General features: G+C 35.0%; 1 protein-coding gene across 2 annotated transcripts in view; it reads left to right on the top strand.

Moving 5' to 3' along the window:
• Window positions 1–14,827, top strand: part of IQUB (IQ motif and ubiquitin domain containing) — an 81,987-nt gene that overhangs the window by 51,375 nt on the left and 15,785 nt on the right. For both annotated transcript variants that reach the window (XM_005205644.5, NM_001206949.1), the window contains 2 exons: window positions 4,951–5,121; window positions 9,846–10,022. In XM_005205644.5, the coding sequence (XP_005205701.1) occupies window positions 4,951–5,121; window positions 9,846–10,022 (348 nt within the window). The remainder of the gene's footprint in view (window positions 1–4,950; window positions 5,122–9,845; window positions 10,023–14,827) is intronic.

The following is a 14,827-nucleotide window of genomic DNA, read 5'->3' as shown; positions in this document are numbered from 1 at the left end:
CCTCAGTTTTGACCAAAATGTTACACAGGGCAAGAGGAACACAACCATGGACTGGAGCAACTACACTTGAAGTCAGTCCTCATTTGATGAGATAACATAATTCATCCATTCTCTAAAAATATTGACTAATGGTGGCTTTTGGCCTGCTTTTAACCTCCTATAGTAAATTGTGAAATCTTTGTTATTTCTGGAATGTTTTTGTGTTAAATTTGTTAAATTTAACACAAAATTAATTTAAATTACCTTTTTGTATATGGTGCCGTAATGAACATCGTAGAAAACAGTTAAGGTAGATTTTATAGTTAGTCCTTTGTTATAAATTCTAATACCAGTTCTCTTCCTTTTCATGCCTGTCTGTCTCTTCCCACCCAACCCTACCCATGCCTGGCAATGTCTCTAATAAGTATTCAGGAGGTGTCAGCACTGATTTCATAAAATTTGAAGTAACTTATTCTATAGGTTTTTTTGATTGCTAAGAAAAAAGTAGCTTGAATTAATCCTTAAGGCTAGACCATTTTGAAATGTGAATACTCACAACCAGGGCCATGATGTGGATTTTAAGATCCACACTTAGTGCCATGACATATGGATATATAAAGAGAATATTTACTTTCCTATAATTTGGAAATAACTTTGGAAAATAAAATTTCATGGTTTGGTTGTAGTTTAATTTCAATGTGTCTAAGTGTTATATAGTATATTGAATTAATAGTTATATTTTGTCAAGGACACAGAATTTCTCTTGAGTAATGAATGACTGTTGTTTTGAATTAGTCCAATAAAAGCACTGAACTAATCAGTTATTAGGGGTTCTATACTAAGCCTATATTCTCCATAAAAGGGTTAATCTATTTAGCCCTTTAAGATTTTTGAAACATTATTTAAAGAGTCTAATTTTATCCTATCAAACATTGACAGCCACAGGTTGTCAAATGTTAAAAACTCACAAATTGACAGAGGTGAAGAAATTCAGGTCAGAAATTTTAAAGAAAAATCATCAACCAGTTTCTAATATATCTTGGGTGCTGCTTATCCAAACTGTGTAAAGAGACAATTTGAATTTGAATTTCTGCAAGAGGTTTTCCCTGGGGTCAAGGCCATTTATTTCTTTGAATCTCTTTGATTCACATACCGCGTCTCACAATCACAAGCTAAAAAGCTGCGGTCTGTGTTAGCTGTGTCATTTAGTTTTGTTTTTCTCCTTACTCAGGTGGCCAGCAGCTAATGGGATGGAAAAATGCAACCCACTCTTGCCTCTCTCTCAGCACCACAGTACACAGGGGTGTCCTCTGTGGATGAACAAAATCCCTTGGCTGTGTAAAAGCAAAGTTGATCACTACCCAGTAGCTCTGGGGGTTAGTGTTATTCTTAATGTGTGCCCTGAGGGACTAGAGTATTAATTTAGGGAAAAGTAAAGGCCTCCTCTCATAGTGTAGCCATTTCTTCTCTTTGGTGGAAGCTTGCTGCACTCAGGGTTTTTGTTATCTCACCGCCTGCCCATCCTCAAAGTGTGTCTTCCTGCTGTTCTTCCGTTTCTCTCCTCCAGAATCTATGCTGTCTCATCTGTTGGCACCTAAATGGAATTTATTATGTTCTTGTTTTCTGAAGCAATTTAAGAACATGACTATTGTACATCTGTTATTACAGCCACAGCATTCAAAGGAAGAAAAAAATAGAAAAGAGAAGTAAGCAAAGTTGACATTTTCCTGCATCAGAGTAATAAAAAAAATACCTTAAAGACTGAAATCAAAAAAGCTTAGACTTGAAGACCATATTATCCGTGTTGACAGTAATATATCCAAGTAGCAAACAGATTTTTTTTTTTTTATATATCTTTTCAGTGTTGACACTAGGGAACTCAAACTTTGAATCTAGGACTCTTTGATTGTATCACTCAGTTTACTTCTAATCTGGCTAATTCTTAGTTATTCTTCAGTTTTATCTTAGATATTATTTTCTTTTCACCAGTTAAGTGCTTCATATCAACTTGAAGTTACCTGTTTACCTGCATCAGAAGTATAATCAACTTTTATTTCAATTATTTTTAAATTTTTCTATGCCCTTAGACTGGAGTTCATGAAATTGGGATTTATCTACTTGCTACCTAGTACATGGAACAATATACAGTAAACACAGTAAATATTTCTTGAATGAATGAATATTGTAGGCCCTGTGAAATACATACAACTACATAAGAAATTGATTTCTTATACTCTGTAAGGAGAAATAGAATTAGCAAGCAAAATAATTATATAACTATTTGGACCCAAATTGCATTTCCCAGAGTTATTGAAATATAGATACTGCATATTCTGTGTGTGTGTTTGTGTGTTTGTTTTTAACAAATACAATAAAACTTTGGGTAGTAGTGATTTCAGTGGTTTAAAAATTGAAGGGTAGAAAGGATTTGATGTTGAATATATTTGGAAAAAATACAAGGTATTACTATATTGTAGTATCTTAAATGGGACCAAAAACTTGGAGGAAAGGTAGAATTAAATCAACACCACAGCTGAGAAGAACCACAATAGAGTAGATGAACTAAGCATTTCATTAAAAGGTTATTGTACTTGGATTATTACAAATGAAATAACTTATCAGCCTGCAGAGCTGAAGGTATTGTTCACATTTCTGGAAGAAAAGAAAAGAAATTACATTTAATAGCATTTCCCTGAGGAAAACTGCAGATTAAGGCTTTAGACTTTAGAAGATTGCTATATGAAATGTAGCCTAAGATTGCTTATTCCTTAGAAGTTTCAAAAAGAGCTTTGCAATAAATATTACATTTCAATAACACTCTGAGATCTACCCCAAACAAGAGTATATCCATGAAAACAATATATTTTAAAATTTCCAAGTGATAATAATTAAATCATAAAATATTTTTATTGAGCTATTTCCCTCTTATAATCTTAATAAATCTTATTAATTCTATCAGTCTGATAATTAACTTTACACTATTTAATATTATATTTATGCTCTAAAAATAGAAATTAATCAGAGAGCTGCAGCTTTCATTTGCTAGATTAAAACTAGAACTGAGGATCTAAAGTTTCTAATGAAGATTCCTAGCTCTGTGCAACATCCACTTTATCTTTGATCAGAAAATGATGCCATTCATTGAAACATGTAAAATATCATGTATGAAACGAGATGCCAGTCCAGGTTCAATGCACGATACTGGATGCTTGGGGCTAGTGCACTGGGACGACCCAGAGGGATGGTATGGGGAGGGAGGAGGGAGGAGGGTTCAGGATGGGGAGCACATGTATACCTGTGATGGATTCATTTTGATATTTGGCAAAACTAATACAATTATGTAAAGTTTAAAAATAAAATAAAATTAAAAAATAAATAAAGAATTAAAAAAAAAAAGAAAATGATGCCATTACTTTGAAAACATATGAAATACATTTGTTATTAAATAGTAGTTTGGTAGTTTTCAGTATAACTGAGATAATATGAAATGTACAAAAAAAGGTAAATTGAGGCTGTAACTAAGAATTCCTCATACTGTTGTCATACTAAATAAATATAGGCTTGTATAGTTTCTCTATCTGGCTATTCTACATTCCTGATGATTTGTTCCAATATGTGGGCTTCTCTTTAAGCTTTAAACTGTATCAAATTTGAGATTGAAATGATTGCAAGTATGGCATAAATTGAACTACAGGTCTCCCAAGCCTCAAATTATCAGTCTACAAAAAATACAGCATTGAATGGTTAGAAGACCTGATCAACGTAGTCACCTTTTTTGATAAATTATAATCAGGGAAAGAAACTCAGCAGCTTTATACCTTAAAGTAGAAGAGTCACTGAGTTTTCACTGTGCTCTTTCTAGGTCAACAAATCTTCTCTTAAAGTTCTGGTAGTCTTGGCAGGAGGGAACAATAGCACTGGCAAACATAGTCTTTAAATATTCTGTTGGTGTCCTGAGTCAGCTAGGACTCACTATTTCCTGTCTCTGAATTCTTAGAGTGGGACTCCCTATACTGGCTTCAGGACAAATTAACTCCATCTTTGACCCTCAGTTCAGGAGGTGGGCTAGGTTGAGATGCACCAAGCCAGATCTGGAAATAGAAAGTGAGAATCTTACTGATCATGAGGAAGGCAGGGGCCAAAGCACTGCTAAGATAGCTAAATACAGATGTTTTACTGTGGACATCTGCTTTGTAAAGAGCTGTGAACTTGTTATGGATTTATTTTTATGGGAAACAGAACTATAACTGAGTTCCATTTCACTATAGTTGTAGGTCTGACACATTGAGGATTGTAACAATTGTTCCACAAAGGTTTTTCTCAATTGTCGAGGCACATTCATCCAATTCAATATAATTGAACCAAGTAGATTATCTTTTTAGCATTCTAAATAGCATGTTTTTCCCAAGGGGCTAATGAGTTATTTCACAAATCCATCAAACTAACCATCATACTTTGTTGTTGTTTAGTCACTCAGTTGCGTCCAACCCTTTTGCAACCCTATGGACTGTAGCCCACCAGGCTGCTCCATCTATGGCATTTCCTAGGCATAAGTACTAGTGTGGGTTGCCATTGCCTCCTCCAGGGCATCTTCCAGACCCAGGGATCAAACCTGAGCCTCCTGTGTCTCCTACGTTAGCAGGCGGATTCTTTAGCACTGAGCTACCAGGGAAACCCAGCGATCATACTAGTTAGTACAAATTAGTAGCAAATTCTGAATCTTGAGAAAATATTTGCACTTCTGTAGACTGAAGCTCTGTCATATTTTTTCCCCTAAATTGTTTTACTTTCCCGTGGTCTACAAATTCTTTAATTAATTTTCTAATTAGAGCCGACTTAGTGACTGAACAACAAAGTTTTAGTGATATTTTTAATCATAAATCACCCAATAATAAGGTTAACTTACAGTAGACATAATAAAATTATTTTTGAAACTTTAATTAACTGATAGTTATAATATTATTTTTTAAGTGTTCAGCTCCAAAGACATGGAGAAGATTTGATGGCAAAATAATTGACATGGATACACAATTTACCATCAGAGCCAGAGAGCTGCAAAACATCTATAACTGCATCATGCTGAAGAATGTCTCTCAAGATGAAAGGCTGGATGTACTCTTAACGCTTAAACATACAGTAAAGGTACATTAACTTTCTCTTAGTTTTTGGGTGTCACATCATCAGTAAAAATATTGAATACTAAAATAAATAAGATGTTTTTTATTAAGTAATTATAAAGATAATAAATTATTAATTTTATTTTGTCAACAGTATATCATTTGGGTACAATTTGGGGAGGATATAGTTTATGCATTAGTATTTATCTAAAAGTTCTCAAACTATGTATTATGGTACATACTAATGTAAATATCACACAGTGAATAGTCTAAATATAAATGTCTCTCTAATGAATGCAGATATATATAACATGAGATTAATACTCAATAAAACAGAAATTATTGTCTATATATTTTGACACGTGATGAAAATTTTATTTTTATCCATTTTAAAGCAGCATTTGTATAAGTATTTTTATTTCTTTTTCCTTATCAGTTATTGACTTAAGGCACATTAAGTAGTTGAGTAAATGGTTCTGATTGGAAGGTCAGTCTCCATAGTTCTTTCACATTACTGCCCATCTTGAAAGCAAAGGCATGAACTCAAGTAGGTATTGGCTGCCTTTTCAGAGATGTGTGTCTCGTAACTATGTCTTTGAAGTTAGAGATGGTTAGGAGGAGAGGGAGAAGCAGTAGGTTCAGAGGTAGGAAATAAACATGATATCTCTAGAGGGCAATAAAATGACCAGACTGGAAAAAAGAGAGTTCTGGTAGGGAGTACAGTAGAAATCCTCTTACCTGATGTAATTAGGACCATTAGCTGGTTAATTAAAAGAGTCAAAGGATAGACTCATAAAAGATAAGTTGTGCATATCTTAATACATTTAACCTAACATAACCACACACACATTTACTGAATGATATTTGATGAGGGATCAAGGCCTTTAAGCATAACTCAAATTCTGATTCTATTTATTGTGGCTGTACAACCTTAGATAAGTTATTGAATATTTCTGAAACTATTGTTATCTGTAAAATTAGTTGCTTTGAGGATATAAATATATACCTGTGTATATACTTCTACATACATCTGTATATACAATATAAAATATATAATTTGTATGTCTCAATATTTACAAATAGGGAGCCCTCAATAAATAAGAGGTATTATTTTGATGACAATGGCTCATACAGACCAGTGAATCTTGAACTTGAATATACATTAGAATCATCTGGACAGCTTGAAAGAGATAAAGAGTTATATAGAGAAATGGGGAGAGAGAATATGAGAATAAATTAATAGGAATGATATCTAGACCCCATTTCAGAACAGGTCAATCAGATCCTCAAGTGTGATAGCAATGTTAAGATTTTTTAAAATCATTCCAGGTCATTATAATGTGCTCTCAAAGACCACCAATGCAGATTCTTTTATTAGCCATACCAAGTATGCATTAAAAAAGAAGAACATTATTTTATAATTACTGACTTTACCTTCTGATTCTTGTCTTCAAACTATGTTTCTTGTAGTCCCTCTTGGGAAGTTGGAGCAACTTAATTCTATTTGATTACTTCTAAATACTTCTACTTTAATCACTTAACTCTTATTTGGCCTTTCTTATTCAATCATTTCAAGTATTTTATTTAAAATGATTGTGAATTATATAAATATACAGAAATAAACATATCAAGTATATATCTGCAAATGTAAAACTACCAACCCTGTTGCCATCCCCCTGGGCCCAAAACAGGATTTTGTCATCATCTTCCTTTCTCTTCATATTTTCAATTTACCTTCTCATCCTCTAAAAATAATTACCATGCTTTCTTTTTCATTTAAAAAAAAAATGTTGTTTATTTATTTATTTATAGTTGTTCTGGATCTTTGTTGCTACATGTAGGCTTTCTTTAGTTGCGGCAAGCGGGGGATACTCTCTAGTTGAGGTATGCAGGCTTCTCATTACGGTGACTTCTTTTGTTGAGGAACATAGGCTCTAAGTGTGGGGGCGTACTTGCCCTGCAATTTATGGAATCCGTCTGGACCAAGGATCAAGCCAGTGTCCCCTGCATTGGCAGGCAGATTCTCAACTACTGGACAACCAGAGAAATCCCATACTTACTTTTCATGGTAGTCATTTCCTTGATTTTTCTTCATAGTTACCAAACAGTAGAATGGGAAAGACTAGAGATCTTTTCAAGAAAATTAGAGATACCAAGGGAATATTTCATGCAAAGATGGATACAGTAAAAGACAGAAATAGTATGGACTTAACAGAAGCAGAAGATATTAAGAAGAGGTGGCAAGACTACACAGAAGAACTGTACAAAAAAGGTCTTTATGACCCAGATAATCACAATGGTGTGATCACTCACCTAGAGCCAGACATCCTGGAATGTGAAGTCAAGTGGGCCTTAGAAAGCATCACTACGAACAAAGCTAGTGGAGGTGATGGAATTCCAGTTGAGCTATTTCAAATCCTGAAAGATGATGCTGTGAAAGTGCTGCACACAATATGCCAGCAAATTTGGAAAACTCAGGAGTGGCCACAGGACTGGAAAAGGTCCGTTGTCATTCCAATCCCAAAGAAAGGCAATGCAAAGAATGTTCAAACTACCACACAATTGCACTCATCTCACACACTAGTAAAGTAATGCTCAAAATTCTCCAAGCCAGGCTTCAGCAATACATGAACTGTGAACTTCCAGATGTTCAAGCTGGTTTTAGAAAAGGCAGAACCAGAGATCAAATTGCCAACATCTGCTGGATCATTGAAAAAGCAAGAGAGTTCCAGAAAAACATCTATTTCTGCTTTATTGACTATGTCAAAGCCTTTGACTGTGTGGATCACAATCAACTGTGGAAAATTCTGAAAGAGATGGGAATACCACACCACCTGACCTGCCTCTTGAGAAACCTGTATGCAGGTCAGGAAGCAACAGGTAGAACTGGACATGGAACAACAGACTGGTTCCAAATAGGAAAAGGAGTACATCAAGGCTGTATATTGTCACCCTGCTTATTTAACTAATATGCAGAGTACATCAAGAGAAACGCTGGGCTGGAAGAAGCACAAGCTGGAATCAAGATTGCCGGGAGAAACATCAATAACCTCAGATAGGCAGATGACACCACCCTTATGGCAGAAAGTGAAGAAGAACTAAAGAGCCTCTTGATGAAAGTGAAAGAGGAGAGTGAAAAAGTTGGCTTAAAGCTCAACATTCAGAAAACTAAGACCATGGCATCCAGTCCCATCACTGCACGGCAAATAGAAGGGGAAACAGTGTCAGACTTTATTTTTTGGGGCTCAAAAATCACTGCAGATGGTGATTGCAGCCATGAAATTAAAAGATGCTTACTCCTTGGAAGAAAAGCTATGACCAACTTAGACAGCATATTAAGAAGCAGAGACATTACTTTGTCAATAAAGGTCCATCTAGTCAAAGCTGTGGTTTTTCCAGTAGTCATGTATGGATGTGAGAGTTGGACTATAAAGAAAGCTGAGCGCCAAATAATTGATGCTTTTGAACTGTGGTGTTGGAGAAGACTCTTGAGAGTCCCTTGGACTGCAAGGAGATCCAACCAGTCCATCCTAAAGGAGATCAATCCTGGGTGTTCATTGGAAGAACTGATGTTGAAACTGAAACTCCAAAACTTTGGCCACCTAATGCGAAGAGCTGACTCATTTGAAAAGACCCTGATGCTGGGAAAGATTGAGGGCAGGAGGAGAAAGGGACGACAGAGGATGAGATGGTTGGATGCCATCACCAACTCAATGGACATGAGTTTGGGTAAAGTCCGGGAGTTGGTGATGGACAGGGAGGCCTGGTGTGCTGTGATTCGTGGGATTGCAAAGAGTCAGACACGACTAGCAACTAAACTGAACTGATACATCTCTAAGTAATATACTGTAGTGTTGCTTATTTTTGAATTTTATTTAAATGCAATGAGACAGTAAGTATTATTTTGTGCCTTGCTTCATTTGATAAACATTAATTGGTAATATTTAAATTTATTATTGTATATAACTCTAGTTAATTCATTTCTATATATTAGATAATACTTTATTGTATGAACAAAAGTGTTAATCACTCACAGTCACTCAGTTGTGTCTGACTCTTTGTGAACCCATGGACTGTAGTCCATCAGGCTTCTCTGTTCATGGAATTCTCCATGCAGAAAAACTGGAATGGGTAGCCATTCCCTTCTCCGTGCGATCTTCATGACCCAGGGATTGAACCTCCGTCTCCTGTGTTGTAGTGGATTCTTTACCATCTGAGCCACCTACTTTTTCACTTATTTATGTGATCAATTTATTTGTGGATATTTGGTTATTTCTGATTTTGAACTGGTTTGAACAATGGCTCCGTGCACATTTCTTTAAAGCACTTTAGTAGAGTTGCTGGGTTGTAGATTATGGATATCTTAAATTCCAGTAGATAATGTCAATTTCTTTTCCAAATTAGTGGTATCCATCTATACTTATGGGATTTCCTGGTGGTTCAGCTGATAAAGAATCCACCTGCAATGTGAGAGACCTGGGTTCAATCCCTGGGTTGGAAAGACCCCCTGGAGAAGGGAACAGCTACCCATTCCAGTATTCTGGCCTGCAGAATTCCATGGAGTATCCATGGGGTTGCAAAGAGTTGGACATGATTGAGTGACTTTCACTTTCACTTTCATCTATACTCACATTAGCAATGGTTCATTACTTTTGGAATCTAGATTTAGCTTGTTTGGGTGATAACTTTAAAAGCTAACTTGATGATATTTAATGTTCTATACAAAATATGTGTGTGTATTTTACACAGGAACATGAATGTAAACTGACTCAGGAAATCCTGGAATTGATTGACAGGGAGGTTGACCTTATGATGAGAGGAGTCAAACATCAGAATCTTGAAGGACTCAGAAAAAGGATCGCAACACTCTTTTTTCATTACATCAAAACACCTCTGTTTAATCCAGAAGTTGCAAGACACCTTAAGGTACTCTATCTTTTTTCCCCCCTGTATTCCTTTATTAGAATTCTATGCTTGGAGGAGCCTGGTGCAGGCTACTGTCCATGGGGTAGCAAAGAGTCGGATATGACTGAGCGACTTCACTTTTCATGCTATAGTAAAATGAGGTATATTCAAATTTTCTTTAATACTTTACTAGGGGTCCATGTGGAAGATCATCTTATTGATGAAATTTTCTTTGAATGATATTTTTTATGTTGATAAATGAACCATTTAACGTTTTCTGTTTGTATTTCCAACCTTGAATTCTCTCCTACTCTCTGGATCAAGTGTCCAGTTGAATGCTGTACTGTATTGAATACCTCACAATCTCTCACACCTTCCAGCTTTTGCACATTCTGTTGCTTCCACCTGGAATGTTGTCCCTGACTTTACCCAGCCAGCTCCTCTTTATTTTTTAGGACTCAGTTCACATGCACTCTTCTTCATTAGGCCTCAGAGAGAGTTAAACTCTTCATTTCTGAGATTCTACATGCACCTTTGTGTTCCTTTATAATACTTACCACATAGTTATAATTATTACTGAAGTGATTCACATAGATATCCTGCAAGAACTTCAAATGTAATATTTGAATTAAATTACTTTTTCCAACTCCAATATGCTTAGCCATCTTTGGAGATTTTTCTTTCTAAAAGCTTTGCCGTCTTACTTTGCAAGACTATTTAAAACACCTTTAGTAAATTTTTTGAGGGGCTTGTTAAAGAGTTTGAAATATTAATAATGTTGTTCCAATGATTATTTTTAGAGTAATAATCTCTAATAATTTGAGAAGCTGACCAAACATCTATTTTTCTTAACATAAGCAAAAATCTCAGTAGAATCTTTTAGAAAAAGTAAAATTGTTTGATTTTTATATTGTTTCTTTTAATGAATTTTTGAAACTTAATTATATTGCAGGAGAACTTTAAAATATAACAAAAGCCCAAGAGAAAAGTTGACCATCAAATTATTTATCATTGTTCTATTTTTCCAAACTACTTTTTAGTCTTCTATGGACTTACACAATTTTCATATGCTCGTGGCAGTATAATAGAATTCAGTGTTCTATACATTCACATAACATTATACCATTTTATTCACTTTTTAAATTTATCTTTGGTAAAATCCAATGTTTTTGATAAGTTTTGACAAATACAGTGTTGTGTAATCAACAGCCAATAGCACAATCAAGATAAAATAGTCTTTCACCTCCCTGAAATTCCCTCATTATGCTACTTTATAATCAGTCCCCCAGGATGCCTAACCCTTGGTAAACACTGTTCAGCATTTTATTTCTGTAGTTATACCTAACCCTGTCATATAAATGGAATCATATGATATGTACAAGCATACCATGTTTTATTGCACTTCACTTTATTGAACTTTGCAGATGCTGTTTTTCTTTCTTCCTTTTTTTAAATAAGTTGAAGATTGTGGCAACCCTTCATTGAGCAAATCTATTGGCACAATTTTTCCAACAGCTTTTGCTCACTTTGTGTCTCTGTGTCACATTTTGGTAATTCTTAGAATGTTTCACACTTTCTCATGTTTATTAAGTTTCTTACAGTGATTTGTGGTTGTTGATCTTTGATGTTGCTATTATAATTGTTTTGGGACATCATAAACTTTGCCCATATAAGACAGCAAATTTAACTGATGTGTGTGTTCTGACTGCTCTACCAACTGGTGGTGCTTCCTTCTCTCTTCCTCTTCTCAGTTCAGTTCAGTTGCTCAGTCGTGTCCAATTCTTTGTGACCCCATGAATTGCAGCACACCAGGCCTCCTCCTCAGACAACCCCTATTCCTTGAGACACATTATTGAAATTAGGCAAGTTAATAACCTTAGAAAAGCCTCTAATGGTTTAAATGAAAAGAAGAGTTGCACACCTCTACCTTTAAATCAAAAGCTGGAAATGATTAAACTTAATGAGAATAGGCCAAAAGCTAAGCCTCTTGCACCAGTTAGCCAACTTGTGAATGCAAAGGACAAGTTCTTGAAGGAAATTAAAAGTGCTACTCCAGTGACCACATGAGTGATAAGAAATTGAAACAGCCCTGTTGCTGGTGTGGAGAGAGTTTGAGTCGTCTGGATAGAAGATCAGACCTACCATAACATTTCCATAAGCCAAAGCCTGGTCCAGAGCAAGGCTCTAATGCTCTTCATTTTCTTGAAGGCTGAGAGAGGTAAGAAAGCTGCAGTAGAAAAGTTTGAAGCTCACAGCAGTTGGTTCATGAGATTTAGGGAAAAGAGCCCTCCATAACATAAACGTAGAAGCAACAAGTTATCCAGAAGATCTTGCCAAGATAATTAATGAAGATGGCTACACTACACAACAGATTTTTAGTATAGATGAAATGGCCTTATACTGGAAGAAGATGATATCTAGGACTTTCATAGCTAGAAAGAAGTCAAATTCCTAACTTCAAAGCCTTAAAGGACAGACTGACTCTCTCAGCTAATGCAGCTGGTGACTTTAAGTTTAAGCCAGTGCTCATTTACTATTCTGAAAATACTAGGGTCCCTTAAGATTTATTACCAAGCTGTTCTGCTTGTGCTCTGTAAATGGAAAAACAAAAGTTTATATAACAGCACATCTTTTTCCAACCATGGTTTAGTTAATGTTAATATTTTAAGCACACTGTTGAGACTTACTGCTCAAAAAAAAAAAAAAAAAGATTCCATTCAAAACAAAAAGAGAAAAGCAACTAGTAGCATATAAGGAAACTCTTAAGACTATCAGCTGACTTTTCAACAGAAACTTTGCAGGCTGAAAACGATTGGCATAATATATTCAAAGTGAGAAAAGGGGGAAAAAAAAAACTACCATCAAGAATATTCTACCTAGCAAGGCTATCATTCAGATTTGAAAGGGAGATAGAGTTTTACTAACAACCAAAGCTTAAATAATTCAGCATCACTAAACCACCTGTACAAGAAATTTTAAAGGACTACTCTAAGCAGAAAAGACTACAGCTAGAAATAAGAAAGTTATGAAAGCAAAGATCTTATTAGTAAAGGCAAACATACAGTAAAGATAGTAGATCAACCACTTAGACAACTAGTAGGAAGGTTAAAAGACAAAAGTAGTAAAATCATCTATCCACAATAAGTAATTAAAGGATACAAAAAACAAAAGATGTAAAATATAATGTCAGAAATATTAAAAATGGCATTGGTGGCTGGTGGAATAAAGATACAGGGATATTAGAACATGTTTGAACTTAAGGGAACATCAACTTAAAAATAATATATGTTGTTGTATATTAACCTCATGGTAACCACAAGCCAAAACCTGTAATAGATATACACACAAAAGAGAAAATCCAAACATAACACTAAAGAAAGTCATCAAATCATAAGAGGAAGAGAACAAAAGAAGAAAGGAGCAACAAAAACAATAATAAAAAACCATAAACCAACCAGAAAACAATAAACAAAATGGTTATAAGTACATCCCTATCAATAATTTCTTTAAATGTAAATGGACTAAATGCTCCAAATAAAAGATATAGAATGGCTGAATGGATAAAAAAAATACAAGAGCCATGTATATGTTGCCTACAGGAGACTTTCTTCAGATCTAAAGAAACAGACAGACTGAGAGTGAAGGGATGGAAAAAGGTATTCCATGCAAATGAAAGCAAAAAGAAAACTGGAGTGCATGCTTAGTTGTGCTTATTTGCTCAGTCATGTCTGACTCTTTGTGACTCCATGGACTGTAGCCCACCAGGCTCCTCTGTCCATGGGGATTCTCCAGGCAAGAATACTGGAGTGTGTTGCCATGCCCTCCTCCAGGGGACCTTCCCAACCCAGGGATCAAACCCAGGTCTCCTCCATTGCAGGTGGATTCTTTAATGTCTGAACCACCAGGGAAAAGATAGACTTTAAAACAAAGACTGTGCTAAGACAAAGAAGGACATTACATAATTATAAAGTGATCAATCCAACAAGAAGATAGCAACTGTGAATATATATGTACCAAACCAGGATTAGCTAAATATACAAAGGAAATGCAACAAACATAAAGGAAAAAATTGACAGTAACACAATAATAGTAGGGAATTTTAACACCCCACTTTCATCAATGGACAGATCATTGAAACAGAAAATCAATAAGGAAACAGTGGCCTTAAATGACATTGTAGACCAAATGACTTAATAGATATTGTATATGAAACATCCCCTCCAAAAGCAGTGAAATACACAATCCTTTCAAGTGCTCATGGAACATTCTCCAGTATAGATCTCATGCTAGGCCACAAAACAAGTCTCAATAAATTTAAGAAGACTGAAATCTATCAGTCATCTTTTCAAACCATTTAAGAATAGAAATCAGCTACAAGAAAAAAAAAAAAACTGCAAAAAACACAAACATTGGGAGGTTAAGCAATGTGCACTAAATGACCAATGGTTCACTGAATAAATCAAACAGAAAATTAAAAAAATACCTGGTGACAAATAAAAATGAAAAGACAATGATCCAAAACTAATGAGATGCAGTAAAAGCAGTTCTAAGAGGACAGTTGATAGTGATACAAACCTACTTCAGGAAATAAGAAAAGAATAAGCCACCTAACATTACACCTATGCAAATTAGAAAAAGAAGAACAAACAAAACACAAAATTAGTAGAAGGAAAGAAATAATACAAATCAGAGCAGAAATAAATAAAATAGAGATTAATAATAAATCTAAGAGCTGGTTCTTTGAAAAGATAAACAAAATTAGACAGACTCATCAAGAAAAATAGAGGTACCAAGTCAATAAAATCAGAAATAAAAAAGGAAATAAA

Source organism: Bos taurus, chromosome 4, assembly GCF_002263795.3.
Source record: "Bos taurus isolate L1 Dominette 01449 registration number 42190680 breed Hereford chromosome 4, ARS-UCD2.0, whole genome shotgun sequence".
NCBI lineage: Eukaryota > Metazoa > Chordata > Mammalia > Artiodactyla > Bovidae > Bos > Bos taurus.
The sequence above is the reverse complement of the archived record's forward strand: the minus strand, read 5'-3'. Positions and strand labels throughout refer to the sequence as shown.